General features: G+C 48.4%; 2 protein-coding genes across 15 annotated transcripts in view; one reads left to right on the top strand and one right to left on the bottom strand.

Annotated features, from left to right (window-relative positions):
- The window catches only part of ANGPTL2 (angiopoietin like 2), a 36,237-nt gene extending 12,040 nt beyond the window's left edge, over nucleotides 1-24,197 (top strand). For all 3 annotated transcript variants that reach the window (XM_072777980.1, XM_072777981.1, XM_072777982.1), the window contains 4 exons: nucleotides 2,129-2,994; nucleotides 18,086-18,279; nucleotides 19,843-20,113; nucleotides 22,360-24,197. In XM_072777980.1, coding sequence (XP_072634081.1) covers nucleotides 2,178-2,994; nucleotides 18,086-18,279; nucleotides 19,843-20,113; nucleotides 22,360-22,559 — 1,482 coding nt within the window. In that variant the 5' untranslated portion in view covers nucleotides 2,129-2,177 and the 3' untranslated portion in view covers nucleotides 22,560-24,197. The remainder of the gene's footprint in view (nucleotides 1-2,128; nucleotides 2,995-18,085; nucleotides 18,280-19,842; nucleotides 20,114-22,359) is intronic.
- RALGPS1 (Ral GEF with PH domain and SH3 binding motif 1) overlaps nucleotides 1-25,742 on the bottom strand; it is a 294,614-nt gene that overhangs the window by 116,482 nt on the left and 152,390 nt on the right. The window lies entirely within an intron of this gene.

Below are 25,742 nucleotides of genomic sequence, written 5' to 3'. Positions count from 1 at the left end.
GCTACTGGGCTAAGGACAAAGGGCAGGAGCAGGTCCAGCAGCAGACAGTTAGGTCCAGGTGAGAGGTGGAGGGGGTGTTGTACCAGGGTGTAGGAGAGCTGACGAGCAGAAGCAGGACTCTGAGAATATGTCCAGGAAATTGCTATTATGATTTGGTGGTGAATTAGATGCGGGGCATGAAAAAGTGGAGTCAAGGTCATTGACTTCAAGGTTGTTGCCCTGAACAACTGGAAGAGCAGAGCTTCCACTTACTAACACAGGAAAATCTGGGGTAAACATGTTTAGATAGAGGTGTGACGACATCAGTTCACTTCCAGATACGTTGAGTTTGAGATGCCTAGGAGATAGTAGGGTGGAAATGTCAAAGGGGCAGTTAGATGTATGGGTCTGAAGTCAAAGGGGAAGGTCTGGGCTGGAGAAATAAATGTGGGAGTTAGCAGCACCTGCAGGCCACAAGACCACATGAGATCACCGAGGTAAACAAGAGGTCTGAGGATGGAGCTCTGGGTCCCCCAGGACAGGAACAGAAGGATGAACCAGCAAAGGAGAGAGAAAGGGCAGCCAGTGAGAAAGGAAATGGTGATCTTCAGGAAAGGAAGTCTAAGAAGGGAGTGACCAACCACATTCCCCAGTGTGGAGAGGCAAGTACTGATGAGGACTAAGAACAGGCCATTTGGTCTGGCAAGTGAGGCCACCAGTGATCCTGTCCAGAGCACTCGGAGGGAAGGGGGGATCTAGGCCTGATGGGAGTGGGCTCAAGAGAACAGGAAGCAAGGGCCTTTCTGGAAACCAAGTACAGGCAGCCCTTCGGAGGGTTTTGCTAAAAAGGGGAGCAGAGGAATGGAACGGTAGCTGGAGAGGAGATGTGAGATCAAGAGAGGATTGATTTTCTTTAAGATGAGAGAAATAACAGCATGATTATAGGAAAAATGTGATCATGCAGGAGATATGGGGGAGAAACGCTGGAGCCATAGCCCTGGGTAGGCGAGAGGAAGGATGTGCACACATCCATCCCCTCCCTCTTGGCCCGGCTGACTCCTGCTCATCCCTCAAGGGGTCAGTGTAAAGGTCACTTTCTCAGGGAAGCTTTCTGGAATCCTCAGATTAGGTCAGTTCTCTGTTCTACCCTTTCACAGCATATGTTCCTGCTGCTCTGTGGCTCTTGGGGACTGTGCCACTGTGCGTAAGCCACGTAAGGGCAGGGCTGGCTCGGGCCTGTGTGCGGCCGTACGCGTCCAGCAGCCAGCATGCTGCCTGGCACACCAGGATATCTGGTGAGGGAATGAATGGTCCAAGAGCAGAACTGAAACGAATCCAGAGACACATGTCTTTTTTCCGCTTCTGTCTGCTTTAATCACATTGCAGTGGCCAGGGGGAACTTGCAGTTACTGGCTATTGCAAATATTTGGATTTAGAAGAGCTCAGTTGTTTGTTCCTGTTTGGGCTCTTCAGCTTGTCTCTAACACACAGACCAAAGCCATGTGACTGGACACATCCTTCCATTGACATTGTCCACTACCAACTGAACAGATTCCATCCCATGTCCAGAGATTTGTTCATTTCACAAATATTCACTGTAAGCCTGCTTTGTGTAGCATCCTGAGGACACAGGATGGAATCAGACACAGCACCTGCCCGCATGGAGTACGGAGTCCGCTAAAGAAGACCACACAGAACCCTATTCACCATGACTGTCACAAATGCTTCAGTAAAGGGAAAGCCCAGGGGGGTTACAAACAGGTTAGAACAGGGAGACATAATGGTCTGGGGGGCATGAGGCAGAGAACAGAGATTAGATAAGCCTTCCCCTGCCTCCCTGCCCCAGCTTTGAGCTGCCGTCTGTGGTTTTCAGGCTTGGGCCAGGAGCTCCGCGAGGGGGCTGGGCTTGAGGGCGGGCTCTGGGAGTGGCAGGGCCATGGCCTCCTGCCTCCAGATGCCCCCGTCCCCTCCGGCTTCCTCTCTACCTCTGTGGAAGCCTGCCTGTCTCCTTCTGCTGCTTCCAGAAGGGCTGCCTCCTGAAGCTGCATTTTTGGAAAGATTTGCCTGGCGAGAAGGCTGAGCTCATTTATGGCACAGGCTGCTGGCAGTGACAACACCGTTACTGAATCTCCCTTCTGTTTACTTTCAGGTTTTCATAGGCTCTGTTCTCAAAGAGGAAGCACCATTTTGTGAGGACCATGAGGCTGCTGTGTGTGACATACTGGTGGCTGGGACTGCTGGCTGCCATGGGAACAGCTGCAGGCCAGAAGGAAAGCTTCGAGGGCACTGAGGAGGGCTCGCCCAGTGAGTTCATTTACCTAAACAGGTACAAACGGGCCAGCGAGTCTTCAGACAAGTGCACCTACACCTTCATTGTGCCCCAGCAGCGGGTCACAGGCGCCATCTGCGTCAACTCCAAGGAGCCCGAGGTGCTCCTGGAGAACCGGGTGCACAAGCAGGAGCTGGAGCTGCTCAACAGCGAGCTGCTCAAGCAGAAGCGACAAATTGAGACGCTACAGCAGCTGGTGGAGGTGGATGGCGGCATCGTGAGTGAGGTGAAGCTGCTGCGCAAGGAGAGCCGCAACATGAACTCACGGGTCACGCAGCTCTACATGCAGCTCCTGCATGAGATCATCCGCAAGCGGGACAATGCGCTGGAGCTCTCCCAGCTGGAGAACAGGATCCTCAACCAGACAGCCGACATGCTGCAGCTGGCCAGCAAGTATAAGGACCTGGAGCACAAGTACCAGCACCTGGCCACACTGGCCCACAACCAGTCCGAGATCATCGCGCAGCTCGAGGAGCACTGCCAGCGGGTGCCAGCAGCCAGGCCCATGCCCCAGCCTCCCCCTGCCACCCCACCCCGGGTCTACCAGCCATCCCCTTACAACCGCATCATCAATCAGATCTCTACCAATGAGATCCAGAGTGATCAGAACCTGAAGGTGCTGCCTCCCCCTCTGCCTACCATGCCCACCCTCACCAGCCTCCCGTCCTCCACAGACAAGCCATCGGGTAAGTCCTTCCGGGAGGGAGCCTGCTCCATCTGGGCCTCAGAGCAGGCGCCAGGCTTCCCTTGGCTGAGACCACAAGTGGGGGAAAAGCCACGGCAAGCTGAAGCCGGGCCAACAGACTTGCACAATCCCCCGGCAATCCCTTGGGCCGAGCCTTGGCAGCAGGTGTGAGGGGCCGCAGGGGGCATGTTCCTTAGATGGATGCTCCAAGGTAGAACCCGGAAACAGGGCAAGCCCCAAAAGGGAACAAATGTTCTCTGGCTTCAGATGGGAAAGAGCCCCAGGCCTGTAGTTTTCTGGGCTCCATTTAGATGCTCTGTGTTGGCAAGGAGGATGTCTCTCCTGCAAGCTCTTGCTCTTATACTGTGCCCAGCATAGAACTGGCGATCGGTAAAATGCTCACCAAAGAAACTAAGAAGCCAAAGGAAAAGAAAGTGTTATCATGGCACAAGTATGATAAACATGTTGTAGGGGCTGGGGGATGGGATGGAGTACTTTCTGAAGCCCACATATTTTTTAGAGTCTTCTGTTGTCCCAACTTTTCAGTGACAATTCTACATACTCATAAATACGTGTTTCATCTTAAAATATGGTAATTCTCATAACATCATTATGGGGGAGGAATGGGGTTGCTGGTACATTCCAAAGCTTTACTAGGGTCCTGGCTTTGAGCATTTCACACATACTGTATCACTAACCCTGTAGCTCCTTGTGGAAGATTAACTGAAAAAAAGGGTGACATGCTCAGGCTGGATTTGAAGTCAGACCTTTACACTTTAAATCTAAGGTTGACTCCCCTGTGCTCTGGGACTCTGGGGATATCATGAACCTAGCCCCCTGAAGCTCAGCCTCTCATTCATCCAGGACTTTGTGAGCCTTCCATATGGGCTGTCAGATGAAAACTGGATTGATCTTTGCAGAAACTAACCAAGTATCTGCTATAAGTCAGTAATTTTGGTATCACTTTGTTGTATAAGCGGGGAGATATTTTTACTGAAAATATCCTGTTTTACACTTATTTCACACTTCTAAAAATAATCAGCAGTACTGGGAAGAGCAGCTTCTTGCTAATTCCAGAAAGAGGGTGGCCCATGCAAAAGACAAGGGCAACATGTTTGTATGTCTGTGATGGGGAGAGCATCTGCCTGCAGCACCCCACACCTCACAGGAAAGCCCTCTACTGGGTTTGCAGGAGAACATATGCTTTGAACAGACTGACCTGGATTCAAATTCTGATTTCCCCTACTGATTAGCTCTAGGATATTAGGCAAGTCACCTTGCCTCTCAGAGCCTCTGTTTGTTCTGTTTCAATCTGTCGACTGGGGGCAGATTAAAATAATGCCTACCCAAAGATGAAATGAAATACTGAAAAAACAAATGTGTCTGGAATGGTGCTGGGTCCGTAGAAAGTCTCAATACTTGGTAGCTCTCTATTTCCTTCCATTTTTTGTTTGTTTGTTTCATTTTAAAGCAAGGAGATTGAAATAAATAAATAGCCCCTTTTTAGTGCTGGCATTCTATAGCAGGTGACTGGCTCATCTGTACATGGGTCTGTTTTAAATCAGAAGCTCCAAAAGAGAGGGCAGAGTGTGCTAATAGGTCTTGATAGAATACCCAGAGGGTAAAACATGCCCTTGGGCACGAAATGAAGACTAAGCTGTTTGTCATAGTCTTTTTTTTTTATTTTTTTTTAATTTATTTATGATAGTCACACAGAGAGAGAGAGAGAGAGAGAGGGGCAAAGACACAGGCAGAGGGAGAAGCAGGCTCCATGCACCTGGAGCCCGACGTGGGACTCAATCCCGGGTCTCCAGGATCGCGCCCTGGGCCAAAGGCAGGCGCTAAACCACTGCGCCACCCAGGGATCCCTGTTTGTCATAGTCTTAACATCCGGCTGACCTCAGTGTTACCCAACAGACCTGCTCTCGCCTAAGCATCTCTGGTTTCTGAGTCAATGATTTCAGGACATCCCTGAGCTTGAACTGAGCTGAAAGGTATCTAGTGTTGGAAGAAAGACCTAGGTTTGCATCAACCTCTTAGTAGTGGTTTGTGAGGAAGTTACTTAGCTCCCCTGAGCCGCAATTTTTCCCTCTGTAAAATGGGGACAGGAGTTATCATACTGCAGGGTTACTGTGGAAACTCAATGCAGTCAGGCGTGTGATATTATGTCAGCCAACCATGGACGTGCTCCTGCTCTGTGCCAGTTACAGAGCCAGGCTTACAGGAGCTGGTGAAAACTCTGGTCCCAACCTGTAGGAACTCAGTCTAGGGGAGTTTGCAGATGCATGAATGCAATGGGATCTATTCAGTGCCCTCCAATTCTATCCCCCAAAATCAGCACATCAGATCTGATGAAGGATTTTGCTGAGGGGGAACATTTGTCAAGGCTACAATTTCCAGAATGTTGTAAGAATTGATGGGACTGACATGCCAAAGTACTTGAAATCAGGAATTCAGTGAAAATCAGGGTCTGTGTAGTCACTATGGTAATATCACAGTGTGCTAAGTGCCCTGCAGAGCAGCGAATGAGGGGCTCTCAGGACGCTAAAGTAGCATGTGTGACTGAGTCTGCCTGGACTAGAAGGGAGAAGCCGGACAGAGATGGGACTTCTGTGTTGCATCTTGAATGACTTCTAAGAGTTTACCAGACCAAGGAGTTGGGAAATGGGGTTACTAGTTGGTCTTTGACAGAGATGAATCTGTGCAAAGTCCTAGGATCACGGCCCTACTCCTGGTACCTCAAATGGTCTGGAACCCCTGCTTCTTCATACTTACAGTCCAGCATGGGCTGTGCATTCCAAGGCCCTTGCACGCACCCAGCCCACTTTCTCTCCCACTCAAGGAAGCACACCTACATGGGAGGCAATGGCAGTGGCTTTCTGTGGACATAACAAATGCACTATAATTTACACTTTTTTTTTTTTTTTTAAAGCAAAGCCCTCCCAAGTGTTGGTACTGATTGTTGTAACAGATTCATTGTGACCCATCTCCCCAATTAGCCCCCACAAGGTATTACCAGCCAGATCTGGCCATGGAAGCTGACTAGATGGATAGGAAGGGCCCTGTCCTTTCCTGGGTGGAAAAGGCAGATGGCCTTTCTTAGCCAATCGGCAGGGAGCTCTTATCAGGCCTGTTCTGAGAGCTTGCAGGCAGGTTCTGTGCCTGGAAGACAAAACCTTCTTCTGTGCTCTTAACCACAAGATCCTTTGTTCCTAAGGAACATTTGGCCAGAAACACCTTTGTGTGCATGACTTGGCAGTTTCTAAATCTTTCATCCCATAACCTCAGAGCCATCCCCTCTTTTCCTCACTGTCTGGGCTGCCTGGGCCACAGTACACCTTCTCCAGGGGACTGCGGGAGCCATGGCCACTTATCTGGGAGCTGCACTTACCAGCTTGTTACCAGCCAGACAGTAAGAGGCTGGCCCCAGGCCAGGCCCAAGCTGCCCAGAGCCTGAGGGAGAGAGGCCCAGGCAACTCCTGGCTTTCCTGGTGTCTGACTTGGGCTCTGTCCTGTCTCTCTCAGGTCTTGCCAGACCTGGGTCATTTCAGTTAGGATGATGCTTTGACAAACAAGGCCAAAGGGCCCTGCTTGTGGCCCCTTCTCCCCATGATCTGGCTGCTGCCACCTGCCCTTCCTCTTTTCCTCTCCACTTTCTCATACTCACACATCCCCTGACATCTTTCTCCATGTGTGTACCCTTGACACGCACGCACGCACATACGCACCAATCAGGTCTGCTAAAGAGGAAGACTGCACAGGTCACAAAAAAAGGCACAGAAATGGACAGGATGGAGCCTCAGTGCTGGCCTCCTCCCAAGATGGTCCAGGAGGCCTGAGGCACTGTCCCTCAGCTCTGCACAGGCACAGCCATGCACATGCCAGCCCTCCTGCTGTGGCACCCGCCCTCAAGAGCGATCAGAGGAGGAAAGGCAGTATTAGCACCAACAGCCACAGCATGGCCCTGCCTGCAACAAATCCTTAAAAACCAAAAGTAGTAGGCATTTCTAGCTGCTTTCTCTATTGAGAACATAATCAGCTCAGTTTGTTTCTCAGTGGGTAAAGAAGGGACCATACAATCATAAAAGATTAGAGCTTGTTAGGGGCCTTATCACCCCAGGGCCTGTCAGTGACAGAGCCAAGATCAGTCCCTGGACTTGTAAGTTCCAGGATATCGAGGTTCAGACTGATTAAGTAACTTAGCCAAGACAATACAGCTAGTAAGTGGCTCAGCCAAGGCTCAAACTCAAGCCTGTCTTAACCATTCTGGGACACTGCACATTTCCACAGAAAGGCTAGAGGGGAACTGGTGTGAAAATCACTCTATAAATGCTGGACTTGGCCTCAGGTGCCAGCTGCCTGAGATGTGACCCTCCATCACTATTTCATGTACTAGGTTCCAAGCAGCTCCTTGTAAAAGAGCTCTGGGAACAGAGTTGGTGGATTTGTTATTACAACTCTCACAGTTCTAACAATATAAGACATTGTCACTGCAAACTCATCAATATCATGCCTCCCCCTTATGCAGGCCTGGGAGGAGCCAACCACACCAACCATCTACACTGGCTTATCAGTCACACAAATGACTATTGTGGTGAACTACGTAGCAGACTAAATCATATAACCCTGAGATACCAAAAAAAAAAAAAAAAAGAAAAGAAAGAAAGAAATAGAAAAGAAAGGAAAAGAGAGAGATAAAGCAGAACTGAGTTAGCATCATACTGCAGAATCTCTACAACTGAGTTAATGGGGTGTCTGGGGGGCTCAGTCAATTAGATGTCTGCCTTCAGCTCAGGTCATGATCCCAGGGTCCCAGAATCGAGCCCCACATCGTGCTTCCTGCTCACAGAGGAGACTGCTTCTCCCTCTCTCTCTCTCTCTGCTCCTCCTCCTGCTCATGTTTTCTTGCTCGCTCATTTTCTCTCTCTGATAAATAAATGTAATTTAAAAAATTTTTAAATAAATAAAACTGAGCTCTTCCACAGAAATCATAATATGCACCTGAGTTCCAGTAAATGGACCCAACTAAAACTGCAGATAAATCTGATCTTTAATTTGTCTTTAAGCTGGACAGATTCTCTGGGTGTATTTGTACTCAGCATTTCAACATCCAGGAAAATCTGAAGATCTGATTTCTTTAAAGATATTAACTCTACATATATAAAAATCAGCAGATGTGCTCTGTTCCTGGGGCCACACCAGTTGGCAACCGCATTGTTTCACTACTAACGCAGAGACCCATTCCTACCAATAGATGCCCTATGGCCAGAGAGGCACAGGCAACTTGAACATGAGTGTTTTCCTAGATGGCTTTTCCCTCCTATATTTTACCTCCGTGAGGTAGGAAATATGTATGTTAGATTGTGGTTTTAAAACAGACAATGTGGCTTCCATTCCTTCTGGAGGTCAAGTAATTGTCGATCCAGGTGGGAAATTGTTGGTCCCATGTGCAGACCAACTCTGATACCTAGGCTTCTGAGCCTGAAGCTCTGTGGGGAGTTGGAGGGGTTTTATGAGGGTGTGAGAGTGGCTGTAGCCACCATAGGCTCTGCCTTTCAGTTCTCAGAAGCTGATGGAAAACCCAACCCTGGTCTCTTGCCTCCAGAGCTTATGCTGTTTTCACTGTACTATGCTGTCTTGTTATTGAAATGTTATTGTTGAACAAAATAAGATTCTCAGATTCATTACAGACTACATAATCCAGTGATATTTCAAAGAGCATTCTTCGTTAGCTTCTTCATAAACAAAGACCATTTGGGTTCAAGGTGGGTCATCTTCCTACTAGCTTTGCTTTCTTTCTCTTTTCTCCTGGATAGCTCAGGGAACGGATCACAGAGAGCCTTTTGAGTGTGATGGCAAGCTCTCCCTTCTATTACTCGGGCATTTTCTAAGGAAGACATTCAGTTAAATGCTCAGGCTCTTTAAAGCCCCAAAGGATAAACTCTCAACTTGTTACTATTTACAGTGGTGATTTGGCATCTGGGGCCTAGAAATCCCAACAGTTTGGCACTTGGCAAACTGAGAGTAATCTGGAAAATCCTGGAGCTCAGGCATCTGCAGCCAGCTCCCCAGCCAAACAGACAGACTGTTGTGGTGGATTTCTGTGGTAGATTCAATTGTAACCTTGAGATGCTGCACCCCCCCCCCCAAAAAAAAAGATTGATAACAGAGAATTAAGGTAGCATCACACTACCTGGTGTCTAAAACAAGCGTGGTTAGGGTCATGGAGTGCAATCAGTAGAGCACTTGCTGTAAAAGTCAGGTTTCAACTTCAGCTATCCCTGTAAGGACTAAGATCTAAAGAGCACATTAAAAAGGAGCCTGATGATCCTGGCTTTGTATCTCAAGATGAGCCAGCAGAGCCACAAGACCTGGGATGGTATTATGGAATCCTTTTCTCAAATGAATGCATGATTTTCCTTTAACAGATTTTTAATATAATGATTTAAGTTAAAATTACTCTGTATCTAAGAGAAATTTTGCTAAGCAAAAGAAAATTTTAGTTTAAATGACAAACGTAATGTTTTTAAAAACAAAAACCACCCTCTAACTGTTGAAATTAAGATATCCTTCGGTGGTCTGTCTAGAGTAATGTTCAAAAGAATAGAAAATCCTTGGGCAGCCCAGGTGGCTCAGCGGTTTAGCGCCACCTTCAGCCCAGGGCCTGATCCTGGGGCCCCGGGATCGAGTCCCACGTCGGGCTCCCTGCATGGAGCCTGCTTCTCTCTCTGCCTATGTCTCTGCCCCTCTCTCTCTCTGTCTCTCTCTCATGAATAAATAAAATCTTTTAAAAAAAAACACAAAATAATAGGCAATCCAATCACCTGGATTTTTGGTGTCTATCCCAGACAACATGCCAACTTTCTACTACAGACTGTCCCAACTCTCCCAGGTTTTGGTTTGAACCTGATTATCCGCAGCTGTGGGGCCCCCGTTTCCAGATGGACTTATCATTGATACTCAAACTAGAAAGAATAGAATGAAGGTGACAAAGGGAACACAGCTCACAGTGGTGAGGAGATGGAGACAGGAGAAGGTATGTGGGGCACTGACTCGGTCCAGAAGGCGAGACTGGCTGGACGGACACGCTATCATGCCCTGGATGATCCTTCTGCTGCCCAGAAGGATCTCAGAGACTGACAAGGAGACGAAACCCCAAACAATCCTAGTACGGTGAAACAGACTCAGACTCAGCACAGCACGGAGAAGCAGGCCCAGAAGGCAGATGTGAGTTCTAACCCCAGAGCCTCCCCCTTTCTGGCCATGTGGTCTCTCTAGGACTTAGTTTGCTCACTGTTGCAGGTGCTCATGAGGATGAAGAGAAAGCATGTGTAAAGCACCTGGCAGGCGAAAGGCTCTAGATACATGGCAGTCATCATTCTTACTATATTCCAGTAAAGATAAAGATATCTAGGCATTATGGGAACCCCAAGGAGGATTAAGTAGCTCTTGCGGGGTTGGGGAGGACTTCGTGGAGGAGGAGTTGAGGAGGCTGAGGATGCGGCAGATAAGCTCTCAGAACCAGTGCCAGCAATCAACCAAAAATCATGAAGACCATGTGTGGCACTGGGCAAATGCCCTCTTTTCATAAAGAGAAAGGACGAGATACTAGAAATTATATATCAATTGGTTTAAGCTGCAGCAAAATCATAGAAAAGATTATATAAAGAGGAGTTTGTGAGCATTTGAAAAATTAAAAGGTGATCAATGAAAGCCAATATAGAAAAAAAAAAAAAAAAGAAAGAAAGCAAGCCAACATAGGTTCTCTAAGCACAGGCCCATAGGCTGATTCCCTTTCTCAGAGGGGTTTACAGGATGGCAGATCACAGGCACACCACCGGTGTGGCACTTGTGGATTGCAGTCATGGATCTGATCAGCTCTTCCATATGTGCCTGCAGAACCACACCATCAATCCCTGGACTGAGAGAGGCTTGTTCATTCTCATCACTATACCCCGGGAGCCTTGGTACACTGCCCACCTCTACGTCCAGGGACCTCCCTCCCTCAGGCAGCCCTGGGCACCACTGACCAGTGAACCCGGGGAGCCCCAGGGCTTTACCCCTAGGAGTATGGGAGCCATGGTGAATCAAGCCGGTGAGCCGAGCCGGTGAGCCAGCTCCACAGCCCCTGTAGGGCTAAACTCTTTCCTCTTTTAAATTGCTTTAAAGCCCGTATTTCTCCCCCTGCCCAAAGGTACTGATGGGACACCCAGGAGTGGGCACAACACTTTTGAAAGTGTTTTTTGGGGGATCCCTGGGTGGCGCAGCGGTTTGGCGCCTGCCTTTGGCCCAGGGCGCGATCCTGGAGACCCGGGATCGAATCCCACGTCGGGCTCCCGTGCATGGAGCCTGCTTCTCCCTCTGCCTATGTCTCTGCCTCTCTCTCTCTCTCTCTGTGACTATCATAAATAAATTAAAAAAAAAAAAAAAAAAAAGAAAGTGTTTTTTGGGAGGCAATGCTGCAATGTCTGTCTATCCTGAGATCAAATTGGCAGAAACAGGACCCCTTTAAAAAGCTCCTGGAGGACGCCGGGAGCTCTTACTTAGGAGGTCTCACAGTGTATCACACCCACTGAAATCCACACATCTAATATAACTTTTACTGTAAAAATTTTGAAAGGATTTTTTAAATTTTGCTTTTGAAATTATTTGGCCAAGAGTAACACAATTAATTTATGGCTGGCTCTGATTTCTCGGCAAACATCAGGCATGTTCAAGAATTCTTGGGAAGTGAGAAAACTCTAACCTACAAATTGTTTTCAAAAGTAGTAATGTTTTTATGAAGACTAAAATTAACAATTAATGAACCTGACAAGATGTTCCACTTTGTAGAAATTAAATTAAGTACTTCTAAATTTTGATTTTGCAGTTTTCTTTTCATATTTCAGAGCCAATAAATTTTTTTAGGCCTCAAACACTTTCATAAACTCATTGGCCCCAGGTACTGTGCCTGTCCATCATTTGTGGACTAAAGCAGCCTCAACAGTGGGCATAAGCATTTGGACCCTTTCCCCAAAAGGACCAGAAATAACCACGATGTCGGCTCTCAGGCCCCATAGGAACTTGAGATGCCTTTGGGAACACACCAACTGTTTCTGTGTTTATTGTTTTGTACTCTGGTTCATTGAAAAGTGGTGATTGACATAGAATATACATGTTAACAACCAAAATATTATTTCCCCACACCTTCTGGATAAATGAGGCTCAAGCAGCACCTATAATCCTTCCTTACCAACCCTCCTCCCTGGTGTCTGCTTTCCTGCCCTCAGAGGAGTCCTGCTGCAGGCCAGGGCAGGGCTCACACCTAAGCAGTCCACATGCCCTGGCTCTCAGATGGATTAATTTGGGTAAGAAATTCCAGACCCAATTTCAACAACTAGTCATTTCTCTGGTTAGAAAAACATTTAAGGGAGTGGCAAAAAGACGTTCTGGAAAGACAGATCATCACTGATAGTAACTGAAAACAGTATACCGTTCTCACAAAAAAGTAGTGTGTCTTGGTGCTATCACAGAAGCCTCTCTCCAGTGCCCACGTATGAACTAAAACATCCCTAGGACATTTCCCACAGGCCACAGGGCCTCTGCATAGCCTCAGGTGGTCAAGTCCCAAGATGCGGGCTTATGGGTCAAAGAGGCCAGTCACACTGCTGGCCAGCCATGTGGTGTGGTCCAGCTAACGGCCAGGAAGGACCCTGCTCCTCTCCACATGCCTCAGGAGCAGCCAGGGAGAAGAGCCGTGGCCATTTACTCACTTCTCAGCTCCTTGCCTCCAGGGTGCAGCCAGTGGGCTTGGTAAGATATTCACAGGGCCACGTTTCCCTCGCAGGAGAGATGACTACCCTGACAGTTGATGTAGTTGGTAAACTCATTTCTCCATGGGACAGAAGTAGGCAGGTCAGGCTGACCTGGCCTGCCCCAGACTCAGAGAGGAAACTGCGACTAGGCAGTTATACTGACGTTTGCCTGGCCTGGCTACAGGCTCCAAACCAGCTTTATGGGAAAGGTACTTTACTGGGAATACTGAGCATTAGCCATCAACAAGTGATTCCTGGTTTCCTGGTGGGCCATGTTCCTTGTGTGCAAGAACCCTAGAGAGGAAGAAAGAGGCAGGGAAGGGGCTCAGGCATCCAAACCCGATCACTCCAACCCTCACCAAGTTGGATGTCGGGTTTGGGGGCCCAAGACCCATATGCTTTGTGTTCCCACTGCCAATATCCCTTCTTCCTGAGGCCTCCTGACTCTGGTCCTGTGTGCTCTCCACACCCCGTGTTGCTTCTTTAAGGAACCACGTGGACTCAGCTCAGCCATGACGACTGTACTTCCCTTCACATGGAACGTTCCGGCTACAGCTCCACCAAGAGCGTAAATATGGTCTTTATAGAGATGAGGTCGGGTGCTACTCCACTCAGAGCCCTGGTGCTGCCGAGTTAGTGTTGGCCTGGCACTCTGAGCAACGCTGCCCTTTCAGAAGAGAAGCCAAGCCAAATACTGCCTGGGCACTTTGCACTGTTCCAAAGGGAGAGCTCTGCCCACTGCAGACTAAAAATGCAGTTTCATTGACAAAAAAGATTTCCATTCTTCATTTTGGTATCTCTTTGGGGGTCTCTCTGCTGAAACTGTGACTTTTTAAATGTGCTTTGCGGAAAACATCTACCAGTACACCATTGTATATTTAGTCTTGCAAATTGAAAAGCAAATACAGTAACTTGCTTGTGTGTATTTCGGTGAGGGTGGGTTGGGGGAGTGGGCGATATCAAAAGCATCAGCTTTCATCCAGCACTGGAAAGAGTGAGAAAGAACCCTCACTGATCTAGCTGGGCCTCATGCTGGGTGCTCTTGTATTCCTGAGACCCCCAGAACAGGTGGGTTCATCCCCTCTGTGTACAGAAGAAGAAACTGAGGCCTAAGGAACTTCCCAAGGATACACACTATAAGGCGATGAGGCCACCGAGACTTGAGCTGAGGGCTCCTGACTCATGTATTCACATGGTTACAGATTTCTCATCAAAGTAGGACATTTTGATTCAGCCATTTTAATGGAGCCACATGATAGTCTCACTGCTGCCACTGTCCACTCCCTGATCGTTTTACTACTGCCAGTGTTTCAATGCTAAGTATTTTGTCTGACTCATTTTCATCTATCATTTAATTTTCTTTTTTTTTTAAGGTTTTATTTATTTATTCATGAGAGACACAGAGAGAGAGAGAGGCAGAGGAACAGGCAGAGGGAGAAGCAGGCTCCCTGCGGTGCGCCTGATGTGGGACTCGATCCCAGGACTCCGGAATCACACCCTGGGCCAAAGGCGGGTGCTAAACTACTGAGCCACCCAGGGATCCCTCATTTAATTTTCTTACCTTTGTCACTGGTGCCTTTAATGTAAGAAAAGGGCATGTGTTTTGGTGTAGGTTTGGTAGTGTGCTGCTCTGCAAGGGTTTTGGAGGAAAAATTGTCTGGAAATGTGGTTGATGATGGAAGCTGATGGGTCCTGAGTATCATGCCAAGTGCAGAGTGCAGGGGACTCAGGGAATTTTTTTTGTGATACTAAATGTCTCTTTACTAGTTTATTCCTACTCCATGATTCTAGAAAGGACATCAGACCTAAAAGCTTTAAAGGAAAGAACTGCCTGATTTACCCTAAAGATTAAAAAAAAAAAGGAAATCCTACATTAAAAAAAGACACTAAAATAGTTGAAAATGGGCAAAGGACACCAAAAGGTAAGCAAAGAAAAATAAATCACCAATAAAGAGTCTGGAAAGGTATTAATGCCTTTACAAAGAAGTGTACATTTTTATTTTTTAAACCCAGCTGACTAGCAGATTAAAAATAGGCTTAGGGACACAGAGATAAGTCAGCCTGGGCCCCCCACCCTGGAGTTCCCTCTGGAGCACCCAGACCACCTGGGTTCAGACACTGGATCAGGGGTGTCACCTCATGTCCTCATGCTCCCATTTCCTTATCTGTCAAATGGGTGACTATTAGCTACCTCACACTTTATAACATTTGCCTTTTTTTAAAGATTATGTATGTATGTATGTATGTATGTATGTATGTATTAGACAAAGAGAGCGAGCACACGCATGTACACAAGCAAGAGCAGGGGCAGAGGGGGAGGGAGAAAGAATCTCAAGCAGACTCCACACTGAGTGTGGAGCCTGATGAGAAGCTCGATCTCACAACCAGGACATCACAACCTGAGCTGAAACCAAGAGTTGGGTGCTTAACCGACTGAGCCACCCAGGTGCCCCTTAACATTTACCTTTTAAAAAGACCCCTTGGGGCACCTGGGTGGCTCAACTGGTGAAGCACCTGCCTTCAGCTCAGGTCATGATCCCAGGACTCTGGGATCAAGCCCCACATTGGGCTCCCTGCTCAGTGGGGAGTCTGCTTCTCCTGCTCCCTCTGTGTGACTCCCTCTCCTGCCTGGCTTGTACTGTTTCTCTCTCTCAAAATAAATAAATAAATAAAATCTTAAAAAAAAAGGGGGGGGCCCGTTGTAGAAATGTCAGTGGTATAGCTGAAACAATTGATGGCACCCACAAAAGCAGCTCAGGCTGGGAGTTGAGAGACTGACCCATTACTCTCCCAAGTGCCTCCAAAGCCTCTTCCAACATAGTACCTCCTTCAAAGCCAGACTGTCCCTCTGAGAACCCCACCAGAGCCCCAGAGTGGCCCTGCAGTAAGGGGGCTGGCTGCTTGTTTTAAAGGGGTGATGTTCTGCAGGCCTCTACCGGGCCTTCTGTCACCAGCATTCCCATCAAACAGCCTCTCCTGTGCTTCTCACTTGGGAAAGAGCTGGGAGCCCTCCCATGCCTGCTGTATGCTCTGCTCCAGCTGTCGGGGACAGACTCCCATTCTCTGCCCTGGTCCCTGGGGCTGGGGGTTGAACACAAGCAAAACATTTTTCTCTTTCCTGAGTGCTCTTTCTGGAGGTCTGGCCTCCCCTTCCCTAGGATGGGAGAGGCACAAGGCAAAGAGAGAAGCAGCAGCTTGTGCCACATCTCCCAGGCTAGTGCCTGGGGCCCTGCCCCATCCCTTGAGGGTGAAGAGGGCTGGTGAACAGGTAAATTGGTGAGAAGCTCTCCCTGAAGGATGAAGGAGGAGTACCCTGGGTTAACTGTCAGTGGTAAACACCTATGCACACCTTTCTTCAAGGTGCATTACTAGGCTCTTGCTCCCCCCTCTCTTGCTCTTCCATTAGGTTTCTGGTGGGGATGCTCAAACACAGAGCGAGGGCTCAGGAGAAGCCCACCTGAGCTGCCTGGCAAGACCCAAAAAAACCAAAACTTTTCTCATTTAACCATCATCTATAGACTAACCAAGCCCAACTACAACCAGGAAGGAATTTGAGAAGTTAGATCCACAGAGGATAAGCTGAGAATACCTGCTGCCAATGTCCTTCCCTGACACGCAGAAGAGAAAGGACAAGAATACACAGGAATTCAAGTTGAGAGAAGGCTGGCGAGGTCAGCTCTCCCCTTGCTGGGCATCAGAGCAGCCCCCACCCGGCCCTAGGCTTCCACAACCCAGCTCGGTACCTGCCAAGGCTGAGGCTCAATAAATAGTTGTTAGAATAAACATTCACGTTCACAGAAAGAACAAGATGGAATTGCATCAGTATTTTTGGTCTTAACCATTCTCGATTTGAGGACTATTGTGAAGAGAAGCTGGAGCAAATTGTGGCAATTATATTTATTTTTAAAATATGTAGTTCAATGGCTAGGTCTTGAAAAACTTCAGAAGGTTCCTGAGATCAATAAGGAAGAAACTAGGGACGCCTGGGTGGCTCAGCGGTTGAGCGTCTGCCTTCAGCTCAGGGCATGATCCCGGGATCCAGGATCAAGTCCCGCAATGGGCTCCCTGCAGGGAGCCTGCTTCTCCCTCTGCCTGTGTCTCTGCTTCTCTCTCTATCTCTCATGAATAAAAAAATTAAAAAAATAAAACTTTAAAAATAAGGAGGAACCTAGCTTCTTTGGACCTTGGAGATTCCAGTTTCAGCCTCCTTGCTGATAGGACCAACTACCATGAAACTGCTAGGAGAGGTATGGGGGTCGAGGGGGCAGGGAGAGGTTTACAGTAGCTGTTCAGACCCCCAGCAGCACCCATTCCTTCTGACTGGGCTGCCCAAGCTTAGTGAAGTCTCAGAAAAATCAGAGAACCCACCCAGTCTCAGTTTGAGAAGAGAGCCATGGACTGGGAGGCTTCCCGGACATCAAGCAAGTCTGTGGATGTGCTTATAAAGCAGTGACCTCAGAATGTATGAGCTCTGAGCATCTGGCTCTAACTGGACTTCCTATGGAAAATATACAAATTGGGCTGAGTAGGACTGGGTCCCCTCTCCCCTCGCCCCCCCCCCAAAAAAAAAGCTGTTTGGAGGCCAGTGTCTGCATCTCAGAAATACCCTGAAACTCCTGGCTACGTGGCCGAATTCTGGATACCACTTGGGTACTAGGACTCCATGGAAGTTCATCACTAAAGACTACAATTGTCCCTAAGTGCTATTGTTGAAAAGGCAAGGTGGAGTCAGAACAGACATGGCGTGGGTCAACCTCAGCCCTCAGGACTCACGAGAGCAGTAACCCATCTCCCTGCCCAGTGCAGAGCTGACGGAACCCAAACACTGCCAATCCATACTGTGATCCCTACTGCTGCATGTTGGTAGGCACATCTCTTTGCACAATATGACCAGCCTAAAAGGTAAATCACCCCAGGAACTCCACACAAATGATTTCAACAAGCCTTACAACCTTGTGTGAGGTAAATATGATCTCCCTTCTACAAACCAGAGCAACTGAGAGTTTGCAGAGGTAAGGAAGCTTGCCCAAATCACAGTGTGATGGAGTTAGAGCTAAAAGTGGGCAGGGAATCCAGGCACCCTGATCACTAGCCCTGGCCTCTTGCCTTTATATCATGTTCTTTCTCAAACTTACAAAACTAAAATTGGTCTCCTCTCCAGGCCTGTAGCTCTCAGCTGGAGCCCTGCTGGAGGTTGTGCCTGCTTGAGGGTATAGCCAGGGTGAGAGGTGGGCAAGAATGGGACACTGTGGCCAGGGAACAGGGAGGTCTATAATGTGTACACATCTGTGTCCCCAGGCCCGTGGAGAGACTGCTTGCAGGCTCTGGAGGATGGACATGATACCAGTTCCATCTACCTGGTGAAGCCAGAGAATACCAACCGCCTCATGCAGGTGTGGTGTGACCAGAGACATGACCCTGGGGGCTGGACCGTCATCCAGAGGCGCCTGGATGGCTCTGTCAACTTCTTCAGGAACTGGGAGACATATAAGGTGAGAACCCCAGGACCTGTGTGTGCTGCCCACAAAGTGACTGGGCCACCCCAAGAGGCTGACAACCAGCAAGAGAGCCACTTGGAGGGAAGGTGCACGCTGATCTGTTGGGGCCTTTGTGGCCACATGCAATAAACACTTGAGGTGAGAAAGACACTGACAGGGTCATTTTTTGCAAACCCTCCAAGGATGGTGGGGAGCAGCAACACCTTCCCTGCTTGCCATTGGCAACTGCTGTAAGATAGGAGTTAGATGTGCAGACCACACAAGGCCCACAGACAAGGTGGGAATTTAGAAATGCTGGTGTGGAGTGGCCCCTCACCCCAGGCTTGGTCTGGGGAGCATCCTACTCCTAGCTGGGGTTTCCAAGGGGAAGACCTGTTCTCACAGCCCAGAGGGGGCAGGTCCCCAGGGACTAAATTCTACACCAATCCCATGATGGAGATACTAGTATGGACCCAGTTTACAGATGAAAAGGTGAAATAACTCACTTTGGGCTGCACAACTATGAGGTGGCAGAGCAGTGAGCCTAGACACCGAAGCTTACAAATTACCCTGGCTGTGACACTCGCCCGTGGCTTTGTGTGTCCTGGCTGCTCCCAACCTACCTCCTGCCCAGCCTGTATCTTTGTTTCTTCTCCTTATCCTCTTCTTCCTAATGGAGAGGTTTCCCTGAAGACCCACTCCTTCACCCCTTCTTCCTCCTGCCATATCCTTTTTCTCAGAGGCAGGAGAGTCTAAGTGTTAGTTCCTGGTTCAAATCCTGGCTCACCCTCAGGTTCTCTGTGATCCTGGGCCTCTATAGACTTTGGTTCACTCATTTTAGGGAGGATAATAATAGTACCTAGCTCTTAGACTCAGCACAAGGATTAATAAAATAACTTATGTAAAGTCCTGAGAACAGTGCCAATATACTGTACTTGCTCCCTAAATACTAGCTATTATCATTAACAAGCCCATCTATTTTTAAGACTTTGAGTGCCACCACCTGGCTGATGATTCCTTAAACTAAATGTAAAAACAATAACAAAACCACTGATTTTAGACCTAGAAAGGAGCGCCTAGGTGAATGTGGCATGCATATGTTATATCTCATACCTGTCTGGTGCATTAGAGTTTACACGAGACCCTCACACACAGCCCATTCCCAGAGAGGGACACTGATGCTCAAAGAAGGTACAGATTTAAAAAAAAAAAAAAAAAAAAAAAAGGTACAGATTTGTCCAAGGAGCTCTTGTGTTGGGCTCTCAGTTCACCACATTGTGTGTGTTCCTACAGCCATCTGGTAGGGAAGGTGACACAGTGTCCCCTATGTTCATACAATGCCTAGCACACAGTAGGCACTCTTTAAATAGTCTTGAAGGATGCCCGACTGAGGCTCAGACAGGCAAAGTGACCCATCAAGTCGCAGCCAAGTATAGAAGTAGGGATTTAAACCCAGGCTTGCCTTATGCTCTGCCCATTTCTGGTCTCCTCTGTCCAGGACTGAGCATCCCAGAGTGGGGCCCCACTGACTGAGGGCACTGTGTATTGCTCACGAATGCTCTCCTCCGTTTTCCCCAGCAAGGGTTTGGGAACATTGATGGTGAGTACTGGCTGGGCCTGGAGAATATCTACTGGCTGACGAACCAAGGCAACTACAAATTGCTGGTGACCATGGAGGACTGGTCTGGCCGCAAAGTCTTTGCAGAATACGCCAGCTTCCGCCTGGAGCCTGAGAGCGAGTATTATAAGCTGCGGCTGGGGCGCTACCATGGCAACGCTGGTGACTCCTTCACGTGGCACAATGGCAAGCAGTTCACTACTCTGGACAGAGACCATGATGTCTACACAGGTAGGACCAGTAGAGTCAAACCCAGGCACAGGGTAGGGAAATTAGGTCGGCCAAAGCCAGAGCTTCTGACACAGGGTCTGAGGACAGGAAGGTCCCAGGGCCTGGCGGCCCAACCCTGTTCCTGCTCGCTGAAGGCCCACTCCTCTGCCCACTGCCCACAGACTCCCTTCACAAAAGTTGGATCAAAGTGGGATTTACAAAAAGGGAAAGGTAAAGAGGTGTACAAATTACACATCTGTGGGCCACTCTGAGCCAAGTGCTCACATCACTTCTCTGCCTGAGGCACCAGGTGTTGTGGCCACACACCTGGGAAATAATGCTGGCCACGTGCCCACCAGTCATGTGATCCAGGACATGCTGCTTAATCTTTCTGGGGCTCATTTCCACATCCAGAAATAAGGACAAATGTGTACCTTGCAGAGTAGCAAGGAGGTCAAAGAGAATGTACCTCAAGGGCCTTGACCGGGACTTGGCAAACAGGGCTGAACCCAAGTGGGCTGTCTTTGTGGTTACTATCACTAGCAATGTACTGGTAATGCAGTGCAGTAAGGGAGCTATTAGAGGAAACCAGGTAGGAGACATGAAGTGATTTGTCCAGGGTCACATGCCTCAAAGTCAGGTCTTTACTAAAAAGCCTTTACCAAAACATAAAAACAAAGGCCTGCAAAGTCAGCAAGGGGCCAACCCTACCTCCAGGCCAAGGCTGTCTGTTCTCAGGAGCAAAACTGGCCCCCTTCCTACCCCTCCCCTTAGTCCTGGTCTGCAGGCTACTCCCTCCTCTTTAAGGACTGTGCTAGGAACTACCAGCTCTGGAGGCACTACCTACATATGGAGGAGTGAGGTCCTTACTCCAGACCCCCATGGCAGCCATACACTGGCAGACTGTTGGGTTCTCTCACCACTGGGGGACATTAAGACACCTTTCTTCTGACTGGCACTGAAGGGAACCCTGAGGAAGGAGTATGTCTTCTTCGGCCAGGGCTGCTGTGGCTTCCAGGAAGAGCAAGGCAGGAAGATGATCCTTAGAGCTGGTCAGATTTTGGGGACACAAGGGCCAGTATAGAATTTCTTGAAGGTCACCATGGACAGCAGGGAGAATACTGTTCTATGACCCCAGCTGTCAAGACTGTCCAGCAGCACAGACAGTGGATGCGAGGAAATGAACTCCTTGTTCCTGGAGGCACACAGCGCAAGCTCAGGAGGGCCTTCCACTCACACGGGAGGCCAGCTGTGGCATGCCAAGGGCTCTTTCTGCTCTGCAAAGCCAGCACTGCCATTTGGTCCTTGTGACCTTGAGCAATGGCCTAGAGAGGAGCCTGACAAAAATTCTGGGAATACCTGGGTTGCAGAGGCTCTGGGTGTCTGAGCTGAGCGTCCCCTGACTTTCTGCCTCAGCCAGCCTGCTGCCTCATCGGGTCATCTCAAGACCTCAGCTGGAGCAGGGCCACTGGCTCCATTGGGCCACAGCCCACAAACTTGCCTGGGGCAGCCCTTTCCCTGAATGGGGGACCCCTTCACAGGCTGGCTCAGGAAACTGGGGGTCCCCTCTTTTAACTAAGACCAGCCCAAGCATCCAGTAGCTCCTTTTCCTCTTCCTTCCTGAGAAGGCCAGTGCCCCTGCACGCCTGTTTGCACCTTGCCCACATTTTTACTGTTGTTCCGAACTGCTTGTCCTTGGCAGCAAAATCCAGCGTGATGTGATAGTGCCAAAAGTTTTATGAAAATATCTTTCTTTTGTGAAATCATAAAAGAATCTTTGGCTGGAATACAGGCTAAGAGAAAGAGAGGAGCATTTCATCTTAAACACTTCCTTTGTCGCCCTATAAAAAGTCTTGATCCAACACCTGCAACTCTTAAAAAATTCCTAAGAACCCACTGGCCTCTCCCCCAACCCAGCCCAGATCATCTCTACTTCCTATTCAGACCTTCCCAGGCACTCCCCTTGCACAAGCCCTGGGCTAACCCTTAAGCTATGTGCTCTTGTTTCATCCCCACAGCTGTCCTGTGTGGGAGGCACCATGCTCATGACACTTCAGTGGCTCTGTGACTTCCCTGGTTACAAGGCTGAGCCTCAGAGCTTGGAGCAGATCTGAAGCCCCGCCCACCTCTCAGCATTCTTGTTCCAAATGCACCCCCTCTGCCCCCTCACACCCCCTGCTAGAGAGGGCCCTCCTAGAGTCCCTGAGCAAACGGTGACATGGGTAAAACTGCCGCCTCCCTGTGACCTCCTCCCTTGTCTCCTGCAGGAAACTGCGCCCACTACCAGAAGGGAGGCTGGTGGTATAACGCCTGCGCCCACTCCAACCTCAATGGGGTCTGGTATCGTGGGGGCCATTACCGGAGCCGCTACCAGGATGGGGTCTACTGGGCTGAGTTCCGAGGAGGCTCCTACTCGCTCAAGAAAGTGGTGATGATGATCCGGCCCAACCCCAACACCTTCCACTAAGTCAGCTCCCCTCCTGACCTCTCATGGCCGCCACTAGGAGCCTGCCTGACCACGCTGGCCCCAGCACCAGGAGCAACTCTCCACCAGTTCACTGGGGGGCCGGGAGGACGGGGCCACTGGATTCTGTTTTCCCAAGTCACCACGGCAGATAATGGAATGGAATCGACACAGTATCCTCTGTCCCTATTGCTTTTCTTTCTATCAGAGATCCCCTAGGGTTTCCACACAGCACAGGACTACACACAAGTCCCTCTTTAAGGAAATTAATTCCCAATGACAAAAACACAACTGCAAAATACCATAATAATATACATGTGCGTGAGCTGACCTTATGCAAGTATGTGTACAGCACATAATATATGCACTTAGATATATGCCACGTGTACTATATCTAAATACATATATAAGTTTGGTTATATACCTAAATACACATGCATTCAATTCTCAGATGTTGAAGTTGTTACCAAGAGCTTTGTTCTTAAAAGAAAAGCATTGCATTCACATTGTGTTCCTCGAGTCTAAGAGCCAATCACAGACTGTGTGACTCCAATTCAAAGAATAATCCTTGGCATCTGTATGTCTGGATTCTTCCAGGAGCATCTACATGCTATTCACTCACATGGGGGTTCTTTCTCCTTTCTCACTGAAGAACCCCTTTGGCCACCTGATCAAATCTCAAAATCTCCCTCCCCTCTCCATTTCTGTACTTCCCTACATTCTCAGGTCTTTTTCACCATTCATCCCTCTATCCATCCACCCATCCATCCACCTACTCCTCTATCCAACACCATGCAGGAAATACCTTCTGTGTGTAAGTCCTTGGTCACTCACTGCGGTTCCAGGCACCTTCTCTGCTCTTCTGTACCCCTTCCTACCCACTCCTTACCTTTTCTGTCATAACATCCTTTCTTTCCAGGCAAGATTCCTTAGCCTCTGAGTAGAAAACTATTTGGGCTCCAGGTTTCTGGTCAGGAAAGGGAAGGCCAGGCCCAAAAGCTAACTCCCAGCCACATAGATAATGTATTCGCAGTTTTGTATGTTCCATTCACACTTTAGCCTCCATGTCATTTTAACCATCACAGAAATAATAATCTACCTTGCCCAGGAGATAATCAACTGAAAAGAAGTCATCACGCGATCGTTGGGGCCCCCAAATGGCTACAGACCAAAGGTCCCAAGCTCTCAGGCCGACGAGAGTCTATGTCTCGTCCCCAAACGACACTTCTCTGGAGAACAGATGCCACAAAATTGACAACTGGCCACTTCTTGTGAGCTCCTGAGTATTCAGGAGCCACCGGACCCCTTGGCTGGTGTGTTGCAGCATGGTGGCTTTCTGAGTCCTATTGGCCACGAAGTGTCAGACTCAGTACTGCCGGGACTCTTGCCAAGCAGGGAGCAAGAGATAAGTCAAGAAGGTGAGACTGCCCCGGTGGGTGTGTGAATGGGGGTGTGCGAGATGTTGGAACGTTTGGTACTGTCCATGTCTGGGTGTGTGCCTATTACCTCAGCGTTCTCACAAAGTGTACCATGTAGCATGTTTTATGTATATAAAAGGGAGGGTTTTTTTTTTAATATATTCCCAGATTATCCTTATAATGACACAAATCTGCAATAAAAGCCATCAGTGCTTTGGCTGTATCTACACTGTATGTTATTGTTTTAGGATACCTTCCTGGGACCTCCGACAGCAGAGATTTTTTGAGTAAAACCAGGAATAGATTCAGCATCAGGAACAGACACCAAAATCATTTACATCACACTCTCATCTTTGGTTTCCACCTACATTGTTAGGAGAGTCCCAAAATAGTACCTTGAAGGCCCTCTGGGGCTTCACCTCCTTACATCCAGCCATGTCCTAAATGTCTTCACTGAATGCTCTAGAAGCCACCTCCCAGACAGTGCAACCAACCCCTGAAACACCTTCCCCCAGGTCTGGTCCCCTTTCACCAAAAGGCACCATTTATCAATTGCTCAGGTCAAAAACAAGGACTTCTCCTCCTGCCATGCCAAGGCCAATCCATCCATCCATAAGCCCTCTTCTCTGTCTTAGTGTCTCCTCTCCCTGCAACTACTGCAACAGGTTCCCCACCCAGCCAGGAGGCCTGTGCCTCTGTCTCTCTCATTCCAGTCCGACTTCCACAGTAGCTGCCAGAAAAACAGATATGTGGGCTGGGAAGTCATCTCTAGGCATAGAAAGAAACCCCAAAACTAAAAAAAAAGGAAAAGACTAAGGGATATGACTAAAGAAAACCCCACATTTTCTGCCCTCTGAAAAATAACATGACAGAGATTGAAGGCAAACATCAAACAAGAAAAATATGGGAATGGGATGCCTGGGTGGCTCAGTGATTGAGCCTCTGCCTTCAGTTCAGGGCGTGATCCTGTGGTCCCAGGATCGAGTCCCACATTAGGCTCCCTGCATGGAGCCTGCTTCTCCCTCTGCCTCTGTCTCTGCCTCTCTCTCTCTCTCTGTTTCTCATGAATAAATAAATAAAATCTTAAAAAAAGAGAAAAATACGGGATTAATATTCATGGTATACCAGGAACTCTGTAAAATTAAAAAAAAAGATACAAGTGCTATGATAGACAACTTTGTAAAGTACACAAACACATTAGAACACAAATGGCCGGTAAGCAAGAAAAGATGCCTACCTCAGTACGAACCAGAGAGGGACATTAAATTAAGCACAAACCATTACACAGTGCCTATCAGATTGGTAAATATGAAAAAGATCTCCATGTTGACAAGTGAACGGAGAAATATGTACTCAATGTACAGAAGTATTCATTTATTCAATTTATTTGAAGAGCAACTTGGAAAGTGGGTACCAAACATGGACACACGTATGCATCAAAATTTAGAAACACATCTTTGGACCCAGCAAACCCTCTTCTCAATGGTATCACTTCTGCACAGGAGAGCTGTTTTTAGCAAAGATGTAGTTGGGGAGAGACAGATGTTTACTACAGCCTACTCTGTGCTTGGAAATGGACTTAATGTTTTCTTATGGGACCCTCACAGCAGCCCTGTGAAGAGGGACTGTTCTTACTTCACAGGAGAGGAGAAAATGAGGCTCAGAGTCAGACTGCTCATAAGAACACTCTACCAGCAGGTAATCTAGATCTGGAAGGTGTTGCATATCAGGCACTAGGTAAGAATTCTCGATTCCCTCTCCCAAACCT

This window comes from Canis lupus, chromosome 16 (genome assembly GCF_048164855.1).
Source record: "Canis lupus baileyi chromosome 16, mCanLup2.hap1, whole genome shotgun sequence".
In the NCBI taxonomy this organism is placed as follows: domain Eukaryota; kingdom Metazoa; phylum Chordata; class Mammalia; order Carnivora; family Canidae; genus Canis; species Canis lupus.
The sequence above is the reverse complement of the archived record's forward strand: the minus strand, read 5'-3'. Positions and strand labels throughout refer to the sequence as shown.